Below are 15,870 nucleotides of genomic sequence, written 5' to 3'. Positions count from 1 at the left end.
AACTAGAATTTAAATGTGTGGAATATAAGGCAAGTGATCTGGTTTTACTAAGAGAACTAAATGTGAACATATTCTGGAATTAGGACTCCTGGGCAGCTTGAAATCCACAAGGGGAAGAAGACTTGAAAAGAGGGAGGAGAAAAAGTAAGGAACACTGAAGGCTGATTTCTCTTACACCACACTAAATATAGGTTGCCATTCCCTGATAGCTCAGCTGGTAAAGAATCCACCTGCAATGCAGGAGACCCTAGTTCGATTCTTGGGTCGGGAAGATCCGCTGGAGAAGGGATAGGCTACCCACTCCAGTATTCTTGGGCTTCCTTTGTGGCTCAACTGGTAAAGAATCCGCCCACAATGTGGGAGACCTGGGTTTGATCCCTGGTTTGGGAAGATCCCCTGGAGAAGGGAATAGCTACCCACTTCAGTATTCTGGCCTGGAGAATTCCATGGACTGTTTAGTCCATGGGATCTCAAAGAGTCAGATACTACTTGAGCGACTTTCACTTTCATTCTAAATATAAGACATAATGGCTATAATGATACTATTATTATGGGATTTTTTTTTCTCTCTTGCTGGACCTTTATTGCAGTGCACGAACTCCATAGCTGTGGCTCTGGGACTTAGTTGAGACATATGAGATCTTAGTTCCCCGACCATGGATTAAACCAGGCCCTCTGTATTGGGAGCATGGACTCAGCCCATGGACGTCAGGGAAGTGGTCCCTATAATTATAATCTTGATGACAAGCACCAGACAGAGCAGTAGAAATAATACTCATTTACACATGTATGTTTCGAGTTCACAAAGAGCTTCCCCGCCTCAATGGTGCCCTTTGACACTGGATTTGTAATTCCCATTCTGTAGATGAAATTTGGTGAGTTTCAATAATTTGCTCAAAGTAGTATTTAGTACTTGGCAGAGCCAGGGCCCAAAGCCAGACTTTGGATTTCTATTCTGCAGCCTGTTCTGTGAAACCATGAGAGAACCCTGGACTTGGAGTCCAGAGTGCCATGTTCTAGTCCTTACTCACCACTTACGCCTTTACATGTGTGCTCAGTCACACAGTCATGTCTGATTCTTTGTGACCCACGGACTGCAGCCCACCAGGTTCCTCTGTCCTTGGGACTCTCCCGACAAGAATACTGGAGTGGGTTGCCATTCCTTTCTCCAGGGAATCTTGCTGACCCAGGGATTGAACCCGGGTCTCCAGAATTGCAGGCAGATTCTTTACCATTTGAGACACCAGGGATATATATATAGCCAAATAAGTTAGATAATTCAAGCTTCTGTTTCTTTTTTTTTTTTTTTTTGGTCACACCATGCTGCATGTGGGATGTTCGTTTCCCAACCAATGATGGAAACCATGCCCCCTGCAGTGGAAGTGCAGAGTCCTAACCATTGGACCACCAGGGAATCCCCAAGCTTCTGTTTCTTTATAGTTAAATATTATCTCTTCTCCTTTCCTTATTGGATAAAATGAGACAGTATGCAAGAAAATATTTTACATGCTATGAAATGCTATATAAATGTGAGGAAGGTGTAAATACATCCAACTTAATGAACTGATATTTCTAGGGGCCTCACCTCAACGGATCCCTACAATTAAGCTTTCCTCCCTTTTGTCTGGAAGAACAAAGACTCTTTCCTCTTCTAAGTAGTATCAAAGGCTTCAGTTCAGTTCAGTTGCTCAGTCGTGTCCAACTTTTTGTGACCCCATGGACTGAAGCACGCCAGGCCTCCTTGTCCATCACCAACTGCCGGAGTTCACCCAAATTCATGTCCATTGAGTCGGTGATGCCATCCAACCATCTCATCCTCTGTCGTTACCGAGCAAATATGTATCAAGGGCTTACTGACATTTTATCATCTTACTTAATCTCCATCATCACTTTACAGATAAAGAACTGAGGCTTCAAAAAAGCTCAATAATTTACCCAAGATTAAACAAATTAAGTACTAAAGCCCAGAAAGTCCCCTTTCAGAGCCTATGCTTTTAATCACTGAGCAATACTGCCTTCCCATTGACTGAGGCAGCTTCTCTGTTTTTCCCCCATTTTCATTATCTATTACTGCATAACAATCCACCGCAAAATCAAATGGCTTCAACCCAGTCCCCTTATTTGCACATGACTCCGCAATCCGTCCTGAGCTCACCTGGGTCGTTCCTCTGTTGACTTTGTCTGGAGTCACTCAGGAGGCTTCAGCCAGCTGGGAGCTCTGCTGGGGCTGAACCTCCCACAGGCTCTCATCCTCCAGGTTCTTTTTCATGAGGCCACTTACCGGTCAGCAGTCTGGACTGGCCTCCAGTCCAGGCTTTTTTACATCATGGCAGATGGCTTCCACAGGACGACAAATCCCACCATGTAAGTGCTTCCCAGGCCTCTGCTGTCATCATACTGGCTGATGTCTCATTGACCAAGGTAGTCACAAGGCCAGGGGCAAAATCGCAGTGTATGTAACCCAGGAGGTGCGGTTCACTGGAGGTCGTCGTGTTTACCACAGCTCCCGTCTTCCCATCTACCTTCTCATTCATTACTTATGCCTTCCCCTCCACAGAGAAAATGCTTGGATGACCACGTAGGTGTCTGACTCTTTGTGACCTATGGACTGTAGCCCCCCAATCTCCTCCATCCATGGGATTCTCCAGGCAAGAATACTGGAGTGGGTAGCCATGCCCTCCTCCAGGGGATCTTCCTGACCCAGGGATCAAACCTGTGACTCTTAAATCTCCTGCATTGGCAGGCAGGTTCTTTACCACTAGTGCCTCCTGAGATATGGATCAGCATATTAGAATACAAATAAACATTTCCTGTGACTGCACTTTCCCCTCTAGCTATCATCTTACTCTCCTTCCTTTCATAGCCAGCTATCTTTTTATTATTATGATGATTGATTGATTGATTTGGCTGCGCTGAGTCTTAGTTGTGATGTGTGGGATCTTCAGTCTTTTTTGTGGCACACAGGATCTTTAGTTGTGGCATGTGAACTCTTAGGTGAGGCATGTGGGATCTAGTTACCTGACCAGGGATCAAACCCCGGCCCCTGCATTGGGAGCAGAATCTTAGCCACTAGACCACCAGGAAAGTCCCTCCCAGCCAACCGTCTTGAGAGTGGTCTACACTCACTGTCTTCACTCCTCTGCTGTCTATTTACTCCCCAGTTACTGAAGACTGGCCTCCACTGACACTATCGCACCAAAACCACCTACTCTTCTTCAACTCTCCACTAACCTCTGCATTTCCAAAGGCAAGGATAATCCTTAGCCGTGTTTACTCTGACCTCTCACTAACACTCAACATTTTCTTTTCCTTACGTGACTCTCCTGTCTCTCATCGTTTGTATCTTTCATCTTCCCATCCTCCAACAGCACCTAATGATCTACACTAACCAGGGTGCTGGCTCCTGCCCTCTGTTCTATTCAATTGTATGAAAAGTAAGCTTTTCATGCTTACTTCCAGACCCGTTTATCTAAGTATGTGGAAGTCTCAGTTGCTCAATCGTGTCTGACTCTTTGCAACCCCATAGACTGTAGCCCACCAGGCTCCTCTGTCCATGGAGTTCTCCAGGCAAGAATACTGGAGTGGGTAGCCATTCCCTTCTCCAGGGCCTGGAACCCAGGTCTCCCACATTGTGGCAGGCAATCCCTTTACCATCTGAGCCACCAGGGAAGCTGCTTATCTAAGTATATCTCTACTCAAATTCAACAAGTTCAAAACTAATTCATCATCTTTCTTCTAAAACTCTTATAATCCCTTATCTTAGTATTAACACTACTGTGTACCCAGTGGCCCAAATTAGAAATATAATAGCCCAACCCTCTTCCTTCTCTTCTTTCCACAGTATACAATTTGTCATTAAGTCCTACCTGTTCTGCCTTTTGGAGAAGGCAATGGCACCCCACTCCAGTACTCTTGCCTGGAAAATCCATGGACGGAGGAGCCTGGTAGGCTGCAGTCCATGGGGTCGCTAAAAGTCGGACACGACTGAGCAACTTCACTTTCACTTTTCACTTTCATGCATTGGAGAAGGAAATGGCAACCCACTCCAGTGTTCTTGCCTGGAGTATACCAGGGACGGTGGAGCCTGGTGGGCTGCCGTCTATGGGGTTGCATGGAGTCGGACACGACTGAAGCGACTTAGCAGTTCTGCCTTTAAATATTTCTCAGAACTATCCACCGGTATACCAGCAAATGTTTAACAACCAGCTTTTGCAGGGAGATGGTGGAATTAGGTAGCATTTGAAGATTTCCACGGTGTAATCCTCCCGCCCTGGTTGATTTCAGGCTATTAATGTGACATCACTGAACAGACTTGGGAAGAGAAGTGCATTACCACACATTATATAGTATTTCCACCTACAGATACAACAGGCATAAATACCTTAAGAGAATATGTGGTAAGGTAGTAAAAATAAGTATAAAGGGGTGACTTTTGAGTATTTCTTTTGTTTTAACATAATTAAATTATAAGTGTATATAATTTAATTTTCAATGATGGCTTTGTTTAATAGCCAGCTCACAAAATTCCTGGAAAGTTAGCAACTGGCTTTCATGAACCACAACAAGCTGGATCTGTCTCTTTGTTTTCCATTCTTAAGACCAAAGGCAAAATTTAAGGCTCTGACCATCTCTCATCTTGATATTGCAATTTCCTCCTGGTAAGTCTTTCTACTCATCTGTCCCACACATCATTGTACCAAGGATCCTTTCTAACATTCAGATGTGATTATATCACTCCCCCACTTACAATCAGTCATTGAGGCCCCATAGTTTTTCAGCTGGAATTTAAAATTCCTAGTTTAACACACAAAGACTTGCCTTGTTTGGAGCCTTATCTCCCTCTGCTTCACCCACTAACACCCTAGGAACACAAACCTACACTGTCTTACGACTCTCGACCATCACCCACGCTGTTTGCATCCTCAGATTGCCCTTCTGTCTTTCATACAGCTAACGAGTACTGACTGGTTTTTCAAATCTCAGGTCAAAAACTTCCTCTTCTAAAAGCCTTTTCTATACAGGAGCAGTAGAGTGTAATGGTTAAGAACACAGACACAAAAGCAAATTCCTAGGTCTCAAACATTGGTTCTGCCACTTAGCTGAGTAACCTTGAACATGTTACTTACCCTTAATTTCCTTACTAATAAAATGATGAAAATCAAGTGTTAGCTGGTAGAATCATTTAAAAGATTCAAAGAGTTAGTATGTGCAAAACCCTTAGAACGGTACCTAAAATTTAAGCCCTTAAGACTCAGTAAATGTTAGCAGTGTATGTGTGTGTGTGTGTGTGCTAAGTCACTTTAGTCTTGTCTGACTCTGTATAGCCTGCCAGGCTCCTCTGTCCATGGGATTCTCCAGGCAAGAATACTGGAGTCGGGTGCCATTTCCTTCTCTGGGGGATCTTCCCAACCCAGGGATCAAACCCATGTCTCTTATGTCTCTTGCATTGGCAGGTGGGGTCTTTACCACTTAGCGACACCTGGGAAATCAATGTTAGCATTATAACTACCTAATTGTAAATGCTTCTTATCTGTATTTCCACTGCATTATGTATACACTCATCACATTATACTAAATCATTGATTTACTTGATACCCTCCTTTGTAACTCTTCAGACAGGAACAAGGTGGCCCTGTGCTTAGGCAGAGTCTAGTAAGTGCTCAATAAATGGATAAAAGAGTGATTGAGTAATGCAGGCTCTGGCCAAATGGACACATATTTCTTTTTTACTCATTTGGTTTCATTCGATTTGAGAAAGTGAAGGGAATTTGTAAGATCCTGTGATCAAATCAAAGGGAAATGTGTTCTCAAATGTAATTACCTATACATAGTGCTATTAAATGGCAACTCACTCCAGTGTTCTTGCCTGGAGAATCCCAGGGACAGAGGAGCCTGGTGGGCTGCTGTCTATGGGGTCGCACAGAGTCAGACACGACTGAAGCGACTTAGCAGCAGTGCTATTAAAACTAAAATCAGATGGAAATTAGCCTTAAAACCCACAATATTCTTGCTGATTGATTCTGCTTTTGTGTTGCTACCATTTTAAAGAAGAGTGGTTAACAGTCTCTTAGCCCAATTCCATCGTTACTTGTGATGAATGTAGGAAAGACTCCTGGAGTTAAAGGGAGCTTTGGTCAATGTGTGGGCAAAAGGACTTTATATGTTCTACTGGAAAATTCTTCTGACCTCATGGCAAAACTTAGATTATATTATTTTCTGAGGCTCTACACTGTTGTCCAAGAATTGCTATTTGACTTTTACGGAAGATGAAAAAAGCAAAAAGATGAATCGAGCACTTCTTAGGCATCAGGCATTTTTACAAATACTATTTCTTCTGCTTTTCTTTCTTTTTAATTGAAGGATAATCACAATACTGTGTTGGTTTCTGACATACGTCAACATGAATCAGCCATAGGTATACACAGTCCCCTCCCCATTGAGCCTCCCTCCCACCTCCTACCAATAATCTTCACAGAACTGAATTAGATGTTGTACTAGGGTTCTCCAGGGTTGGTGGGGCGGATATATATGTTTATGTGTACAGACAGAGAGAATGATTGAGTGTAAGAAATTGGCTTATTCAATTATAGACACTGGTAAAGTTCTGTGATTTGCCTTCGCAAGCTGGAGACCCAGTAAGCATGGTGATTCCGGTTAACTCAGCAGCTCTGGTCTGAAGGCCTGAGCACCAGGGGCCCTGATGAGTATATGTTCCATCCAGAGAGCATCCATCCAGACCAGTGTTCCCGCTCAAACGGTGAGGCTGAGGGAGCAAATTCTCACTTATTCCATCGTTTTGTTCTATGCAGGTCCTCACCAGATTGGATGAAGTCCACCCACACTAAAAGGCAATCAGCTTTATGCAGATGACTGAGTCAAATGCTAATCTCTTCAGAAACACATTCACAGATGCACCTAGAAATAATGTTTAACCAGACACCTGGGCATCCCACAGGCCAGTCAAGTTGTCACATAAAATTAACCATCACATAGCCAACAAAGACCTACTGTATAGCACCGGGAACTCTGCTCAGTGTTATGTGGCAGTGTGGATGGAAGAGAGTTTGGGGAAGAATGGATACATGTATGTATATGGCTGAGTCCCTTTGCTGTCCACCTGAATTTGTCACAACATTGTTAATTGGATATATAACAATACAAAATAAAAAATTTTTTAAATAAAATAAAATTAACCATCACAGGTGTTATCCCCATTTTCAGATGAGGAATCTGAGGCTCAGAGGGTTAAGTAATTTGCCAAAGATTCCATGGATGGCAAGTGTGGGTTCACGTTCAACCATGTGTGTTTCTAATCCCAAAGCACCATGTTCCTTCTACTAAGCCAGTAGTTCCAAATCAGGTGAGTTTGCCCTCCAGGGTGACTTGGCAATGTCTAGAAATATTGTTGATTGCCATAACGTGTGGGGATTAGGGGACCTGCTACTGACATGTAGTGGGTAGAAGAAGTCAGCAAGGCTGCAAACATCCTACAACACACAGGACAGCCTCCACCACTAAGAATCATCCCGCCCCAAATGGTAATTGTGCCAAGATAGAGACACCCTGTGCTAAACTATACTATTTTATATTTTAACAGTTTTCTAAAACAGTAGAAAAATAATATGCTGATCTAAAACATAAATGATTCAGTTCAGTTCAGTCGCTCAGTTGTGTCTGACTCTCTGCGACCCCATGAATCACAGCATGCCAGGCCTCCCTGTCCATCACCAACTCCCAGAGTCCACCCAAACTCATGTCCATCGAGTCAGTGATGCCATCCAGCCATCTCATCCTCTGTCGTCCCCTTCTCCTCCTGCCCCCAATCTCTCCCAGCATCAGGGTCTTTTCTAATGAGTCAACTCTTCGCATGAGGTGGCCAAAGTACTGGAGTTTCAGCTTCAGCATCAGTCCTTCCAATGAACACCCAGGACTAATCTCCTTCAGAATGGACTGGCTGGATCTCCTTGCAGTCCAAGGGACTCTCAAGAGTCTTCTCCAACACCACAGTTCAAAAGCATCAATTCTTCAACGCTCAGCTTTCCTCACATACATGACCACTGGAAAAACCATAGCCTTGACTAGACAGAACTTTGTTGGCAAAGTGATGTCTCTGCTTTTGAATATGCTATCTAGGTTGGTCATAACTTTCCTCCCATGGAGTAAGCGTCTTTTAATTTCATGGCTGCAATCACCGTCTGCAGTGATTTTGGAGCCCAAAAATATAAAGTCTGACACTGTTTCCACTGTTTCCCCATCTATTTCCCATGAAGTGATGGGACCGGAAGCCATGATCTTCATTTTCTGAATATTGAGCTTTAAGCCAACTTTTTCACTCTCCTCTTTCACTTTCATCAAGAGGCTTTTTAGTTCTTCTTCACTTTCTGCCATAAGGGTGGTGTCATCTGCATATCTGAGGTTATTGATATTTCTCCCGGCAATCTTGATTCCACCTTGTGCTTCTTCTAGCCCAGCGTTTCTCATGATGTACTCTGCATATAAGTTAAATAAGCAGGGTGACAACATACAGCCTTGACATACTCCTTTTCCTATTTGGAACCAGTCTGTTGTTCCATGTCCAGTTCTAACTGTTGCTTCCTGACCTGCATATAGGTTTCTCAAGAGGCAGGTCAGGTGGTCTGGTATTCCCATCTCTTTCAGAATTTTCCACAGTTTATTGTGATGCACACAGTCAAAGGCTTTGGCATAGTCAATAAGGCAGAAATAGATGTTTTTCTGGAACTCTCTTGCTTTTTCGATGATCCAGCAGATGTTGGCAATTTGATCTCTGGTTCCTCTGCCTTTTCTAAAACGAGCTTGAATATCTGGAAGTTCATGGTTCATGTACTGCTGAAGCCTGGCTTGGAGAATTTCGAGCATTATTCTACTAGCGTGTGAGATGACTAGAGTTCCATAAATTTAATAAATACTGATGGAATGAGTGTGTGAATATTAAACTCTAGATTAAGATTTTAATAGCTTCACCTGCCTTTGAAAATTTGGGAAGAGTAAGTGATGGGTACCTGAGAAATTATTTTTAAAAAGGAGTCAGTTTCTAGATCCGGACAAAAGCAAAATATTGTTCAAGAAAATAAATTTTAAAATGATTCAACACAAGAAATTACTATTTGGCTCAGTTGTGAAGAATATTTACATTGTCATAATGTTAAATAATGATTTAAACAGGAATTGTGATACAGTTACTTTAGGAAGAGGGGGAAAAAGGAGAAGAATATTGTGTATATGTGTCCATGTATGTTGTGTGCATGCGTGTGTGTGTGAAGTGATAGCTGATATAGTATTAAATCAGTTGGATAATGTTTAATATTAATACATTTTTAAATACTCACTTAAGCATTTATTTTAAAATATGAGTAACTAACAGAAGAAACTGCTCCCTTTCCTTAAAACAGCAAAGTATTATTTAAGCTCTAGGGATGCATTTATATATAAAACTATGATTGTAAGAAAAATCATCTAAGACAGTCATCTCCCATTTCTAAAACTCTGCACTGAATGCGTGAGTTTCTCCAATACCAAGAAGCAGTTTGTTGAATCCAAACCTAACACACTGTATTACTTCACTTTGTGGCTTTTACATTCATTGTGAACACTTACAAACCTTCCGACCAAGATCTGCATACACCTCCAATTAAGGAAGCACAGTCAACAACAGAGACAAGTTCTGCCAAACACAGCTGGGCCAAAAAATCCAGGAGCAGTCTCACTGGGACACGACTGGGTAAAAACTGCCATGAATCTGTCTTTTCAGACACGTTAATCCACAAAGACAAGTGCCTTTAAACACAAAGGACAGTATCAAGCTCAGTATTTGTTAAGAAGAGTATCTTTTAACTTCTTACAAAGAAACTTTTACCCATGACTGTTAATTATCTTCTTGATTTACAGGTCTAGAACAATGAAGACTGTGGTTTTTTTCCTATGCATTTTGGGAACTGCAGGTGCTATTCCGGTAACTGTCCTTTCCTCTGTTGTTACTTAATTCTCTCCCTCCTGACATTCAGTTTAGGAATCCTCCATTAAAAAAAAAAAATGTTCTTGAGCTTGTGCTATTTACTTAGTAATGTGTTAATCATATCACTTGATTTTATAAAGCCCTAAACTGGTAAGAAATAAACAGATCAAGGACTGCTGCTGCTGCTGCTGCTAAGTCGCTTCAGTCGTGTCCGACTCTGTGCGACCCCATAGACGGCAGCCCACCAGGCTCCCCCATCCCTGGGATTCTCCAGGCAAGAACACTGGAGTGGGTTGCCATTTCTTTCTCCAGTGCATAAAAGTGTGAAGTGAAAGTCAAGTTGCTCAGTCATGTCTAACTCTTAGCAACCCCATGGACTGCGGCCCACCATGTTCCTCCGTCCATGGGATTTTCCAGGCAAAAGTACTGGAGTGGGGTGCCATTGCCTTCTCCAGATCAAGGACAGCCCCAACCAAAAAATAAATAAGTAAATAAAAGTGTTCTTATATAATAGTTTAAAATTCTTTTTTAATTTTAATCATTTTATTTTTCCCATGCAGGGAATGAATGACTAGTAAAAATGAAATAAGGGGACTTCCCTGGTGGTCCAGTGGCTAAGACTCTGAGCTCCCAGTGCAGGGGGCCCAGGTTCGATCCCTGGTCAGGGAGCTAGATCCCACATAGTACAACTAAGACCCAGAGCAGCCAAATAAATAAATAACATTTAAAAAAAAAATGAAATAAGGCACTTTTTCAAAATAAATTTCTTCAAGAACTATCAGTCTCTACAAATATAAATATAAGTGAAACTGTTTGGCTAACAGTCTATTAGCCCAATACCAAAGAGAAAAGGAAGAAATAAATTCTCCTGTGGAAGCTCACCACACTCATACGAGAAATCTAATAAATCAGTTTGAGAAATCTTGGCGCAAATACCCACACTCTTCAGTAGTAGTTTCTGCAAGATCAATACATCCTGACTGAAAAATTCTGAGTCTATAATAAAAAGAGGAACCAAGAGGTTAGGCACAGGAAAATGATATAAATTAATCAGATCCTCATTTATCCTTGGAGATATGTCCAAGCAAGCATGCTGAAAGCAGACAGGACTAAAACATTCTTTTCTTCACACCCAGATATACTGGCCCCAGCATTCACCCTGTAATAAATCAGCCACACAGAAAGCAGATTGTTTGAGACTGTGTCAGCAGCCTCAAAATATCTGAAAGCTGTCTTTGTTTCTTCGTTTGATTACAGCTTGGCTGATCATTTGGCTATCTCCCAAGAGATCTATATCATCCTTAGTCAAACTAAGGGATTTGTGCCTTTTTCCCTTTTCACCAAATGAAGGAATCAACCTTCTTAAAACAGACGAAGCACTTTATCTCTTGTCCCTTCCCTCCCTCTCTATTGCATCCAAGATTCTGTCCTTGCTTTTTGGATAGCTTCTGGTTGCCATCTGTGTCGGCAGGGATAAACATCATGCCACCCGGACCAATAGTTCTTAGAAAACTGAGTTTGTGACCACCCCTGAGAACCGTGCTTAAGTATCAAGGAGCTACTCCAGCTGGAATTATACATTGTCCTCTGAAATTACAGAAGTGGAATCACTGTTTTCAGCATAGAGGGAAGTTCCCACAGAACCATTGTTTTATTGCCCTTGCAGCTGTCATCACAAATGTAAACAGGCATCAGAAGTGTCTTTGAACCAAATGTTTGAATGGCACGCCTGTCTACAGACATATTCCAGATGTTTCCCTATTAGGAAAACGTGTTTTAATGCAGATTCGGTCCATTGGCAAAAAGCTAAGTATCTTTTCAAATGATGTACCTATGAAAACTTTTGTATCATTTTTCCCACCTGCCTGAATTCTCCAGAAATCAGTGGGTTCTGTATGGTTAGGAGATTCCACATGGATTTCCAGAGGGTATGTTGTTACAAATGTATACATGGACAGAATGATGAAACAGAATTTTGCCTTTGAAAATTCCTGAAAGATAAACTGTCGTGTTCTTCATGCATTTCTTCCAACTTGCTGAGGGGGCGTGGGGGAGGCAGGACACAGACCAGGGGAGCAACTCTCCACAAAGTCAAGATCCTCAGCCATTACTGCCATCCATCAGGCCAAACTTGCCACCGTTCTTTCTCCACATTCCTCTGAGGGCTTTTCTGGAGGGGTCTTCCCTGGTGGCTCAATCAGTAAAGAATCCGCCTGCAATGCAGGAGACCTGGGTTTGATCCCATGGTCTGGAAGATCCCCTGGAAAAGGGAATAGCAACCACTCCAGTATTCTTGCTGAGAAAATCCCATGGACAGAGGGGCCTGGTGGGCTACAGTCCATGGGGTCTCAAGAGTTGGACATGACTTTGCAACTAAATCACCAGACCACGCGTTTAAGACTTTGCCTTCCACTGCAGCGGGTACAGGCTCAATTCCTGGTCAGGGTGCTAAGAACTCACATGCCTTGCGGCCAAAAAACCAAAACACAAAACAGAAGCAACATTGTAACAAATTTAATAGAGACTTTAAAAACTGGTCCACATAAAAGATCTTCTTAAAAAAGTTTCTCTGGATACTTTATTTAGATCATTCCTTTTAGTTGAAAAGATAATAAGCAAGAGAGGAAGCCACATCTTAGAAAACCTCATACACTATATATTTCTTTATATTATACAATCAACAATACAGGACTTGCTAATGGAGTAGATGAGTCAATCCAAATAAAATCTGAGTTTTGGACCTGCCTGACATCTGAGTGTCCACAATATCTCTCTAATAAAGATCTGTGATAAATACCTGCCTAAGATACCAGACAGTTCATATTATTACCACTGTAGGATATTACTACTGGCTATAGTAATTTTTCACTTGGATTATCCCTTTAAAATACAGAAAATGTGTTATATACTTAGCCTTATCTTGATATTTCTTCTCCTTGCACCTTTAGAGATGAGAAAGTAGAGACGAACAATTTGTCAAACCACCGACAGATAGTAAATAGCACAGTCGAAACTTGAAGCAAGGTCGCTTGGCTCTACGTCCAGTTGTTTGACTTTCCCATCAAGCCTCACTGCCCACCTCTTCATCTATGCCTCCAATCTTGCTAGAAATAGAACCATTCCTCTAGAGGAACCAATATTCAATAGCTATTCAACCCTACTAGACCTGGTGTCCTGTTTCATATAGTTTATTAATTGTTCAAGATTCAATTATTTTTTACTATTATACATGATTTCTCAATGGATACAAGACTGATAGTGTTAGGAAATATATATAAATACAATATAAAAGACATAACTTTTTCTGCTAATTATCAGTGAGCACTTGTAAATTAACTTAAGAAAATGTTCAATGCAATGATAACCTATGATTAATCTGACTTCAATCTGACTTTATGCTAAAGAGTTTTCAAAATCATGAAGTTTAAATGCTTTGTAAAAGTTTGAAATAATTCCAAAAATGATTTTGGAAATAATTTGAAAATAATTCCAAAAGTTGCTATTCTTAAGATCATTGTGCCCTGTTTTCCCCTAGTCTCTGCAATATAACTTCTTTAATCATGACTGGGATTTTGTTATCACTTAAGATTATATTCTGACTATTTGCTTATATCTTTAAAAATTCTAGAGAGTATCTTTTTGCTGATGTTACAAATGAAATATATTACCACTAACAATGATGACAAGAAAAAATAACTAGAAATTGTAAGCATTAACATCTAGGCATGAATAACACAAGTCAGTTTTTAATTTTTTTTTCAGACACAAGCAAGGTTCCTATCTGATCATTCCAATCCAACTGCTGACTCCTTGAGTTTCTTCCAAGAGGCTGAAACATCTGAGCACACTGCAATCCCTCTTGTAGAGGTTGAAGATGCAGAAAATGAAAAGGAAACTGCAACATCCATAGAAGACCATTCCCATCATAAGGTAAAAGGAATACAGATGTACTAGGACAATTTTTTAAGTCTCCAAAGGCCTCAATTTTAAAGCATGGTTAAACAGGCTACCTTATTCACTCTAAGTTTAATTTTTTTAAGGTGATGATCATAGAAATACATGTGTATGTATGACTGACTCCCTTTGCTGTCCACCTGAAACTATCCCAACATTGTTCATTGGCTGTACGCCAATATAAAATGAAAAGTTTTTTTTAAAAAGATAATGATCATATCAACTGCTTCCAATCTCTAAAAGAATTGTGAGGATTAATGAGTTTTACTTCTTGGGCTGAAGTGGTACATAATTCTTATATTTCACAAAATTCAAATTCAGGTTAAACTCATAGTTGTTGAATGTGAAAAACATCATAAATAAGTTTATAAGACATTGTTTGAAGAAAAAGAATAATGACTATTCAGTGTTGCTTATGAATTGCAAATATGATGTAGATTAACATTATCATTTGTTTCAAGAATAAACTTTTTTCTTTTCAGCCTGAAAAATCTTCATTGCTAAAGTCAGAGGAGGAAAACCATGATCAGTCAGCAGATCAGGAAGAGAGTTATAACCAAAATCTGGGATTACAGGACCAAGAGAAAACTGAAAGTGACTTAACTGAGAATTTGGAGTATTCACCAACTGAAGGCACATTGGAGCTAAAAGAAGACATGAGTGAACCTCAAAAGGAGAAACTTCCAGAGAGCTTCCTTGCTCATGATGTTAGTTCCATTGTAGATTCTAACCAACAAGAAAGCATCACAAAGACAGAGGAAAACCAAAAACAACCTGTAGATGACTCCCATCCTCAGTTGAACAGTCAAGACCTACGTGATCAAGGAAACCAAGATCAGGACACAAATGGAGAAGAGGAAGGAGAGAAAGAGCCAGGTGAAGTGGGTACCCACAATGATGAAGAAGAACGGGAGACAGAGCTTCCCAAGGAGCCTTCTAACAACAAGCAGGAAGAAGACAGTACCCAATCAGATGCTGTTTTGGAAGAGTCCTATCAACCAACTCAAGAAAGCAAGATGCAGAAAGAGGAACTTGAACACGGTAGCCGAGAACAAGAAGAGGAAAACACCAATGCAGAAATGGAGGAAGAAACTGCATCAAAAATCGACAAGCCCAGTCAAGATACTGAATGGCAGAGCCAAGAAGGAAAGCCTGGCCCTGAAGTTATCAGCAACCATGAGGAGATGGATAAAAAGACCCTTTCTGAACCTCTATTGGTGGAGCCTACTGATGATGTTAACGAGGTGGCCATAAATCATGGGGCTAAGGATGACAGTGATGATGGCCCCGGATACAATGAAAGTGAGGACGACTTCACCCCAAGTGAGGAGTTCCTGAGTAATGAAAGAGCTCAGTCCATGTACTATCACTTGGAATATGAGGAGCAAATAGAAAATGCACTGAAGAATGAGAACGTAGATTCCAGTGAAACTGTAGAAAACCAACAGGTGAGATTATTTTCAATGATGCTTGTCTGATAAAGCGGTTAGCTTTATCAACAACAACAAAAAAATAGCCATGACCTTTCTCTGTGTTCTTGCAATCTCTTGTGTTTATCTCTCAGTACCTTAGTAAAATATTTGATAATTATGTATTTTTCTCTGCATCTCCATCGTTAGCCTGAAAATACCTGTTTTATTTGGGTTCCCCTAGAAGCGGACCCTGGATTTTAGTGCAGTGTGTTTGAGAGGTACAGGGACAAAGAGGAGTGGAGAAGGGATTCAGGAAAGAAAAGGAAGGTAATCAGTGATACATCAGTAAAACCATGTAAAGCAGGTTTCTCTGAATTATCGAATTTGGAGAGTGAAGGAGCTATGGCTTTTACATAAGCTGAGAGCTACTAGGAGAGGTGTCAATTTCCAAGTATTTCCCATCTATCCTTGAGAAGGCCTTCTAGAGTATCATGGTTTTCCAGGCACCGAGGCGCAGATACTGGCAGCAGA

The 15,870-nt window shown here is 41.2% G+C and overlaps 1 protein-coding gene across 1 annotated transcript in view; it reads left to right on the top strand.

Annotated features, from left to right (window-relative positions):
* Window positions 1-15,870, top strand: part of SPARCL1 (SPARC like 1) — a 52,570-nt gene that overhangs the window by 20,175 nt on the left and 16,525 nt on the right. The window contains 3 exon segments of the mRNA NM_001034302.2: window positions 9,907-9,970; window positions 13,736-13,903; window positions 14,410-15,375. Coding sequence (NP_001029474.1) covers window positions 9,917-9,970; window positions 13,736-13,903; window positions 14,410-15,375 — 1,188 coding nt within the window. The 5' untranslated portion in view covers window positions 9,907-9,916.

This window comes from Bos taurus, chromosome 6 (assembly GCF_002263795.3).
Source record: "Bos taurus isolate L1 Dominette 01449 registration number 42190680 breed Hereford chromosome 6, ARS-UCD2.0, whole genome shotgun sequence".
Taxonomy (NCBI): Eukaryota; Metazoa; Chordata; class Mammalia; order Artiodactyla; family Bovidae; genus Bos; species Bos taurus.
The sequence above is the reverse complement of the archived record's forward strand: the minus strand, read 5'-3'. Positions and strand labels throughout refer to the sequence as shown.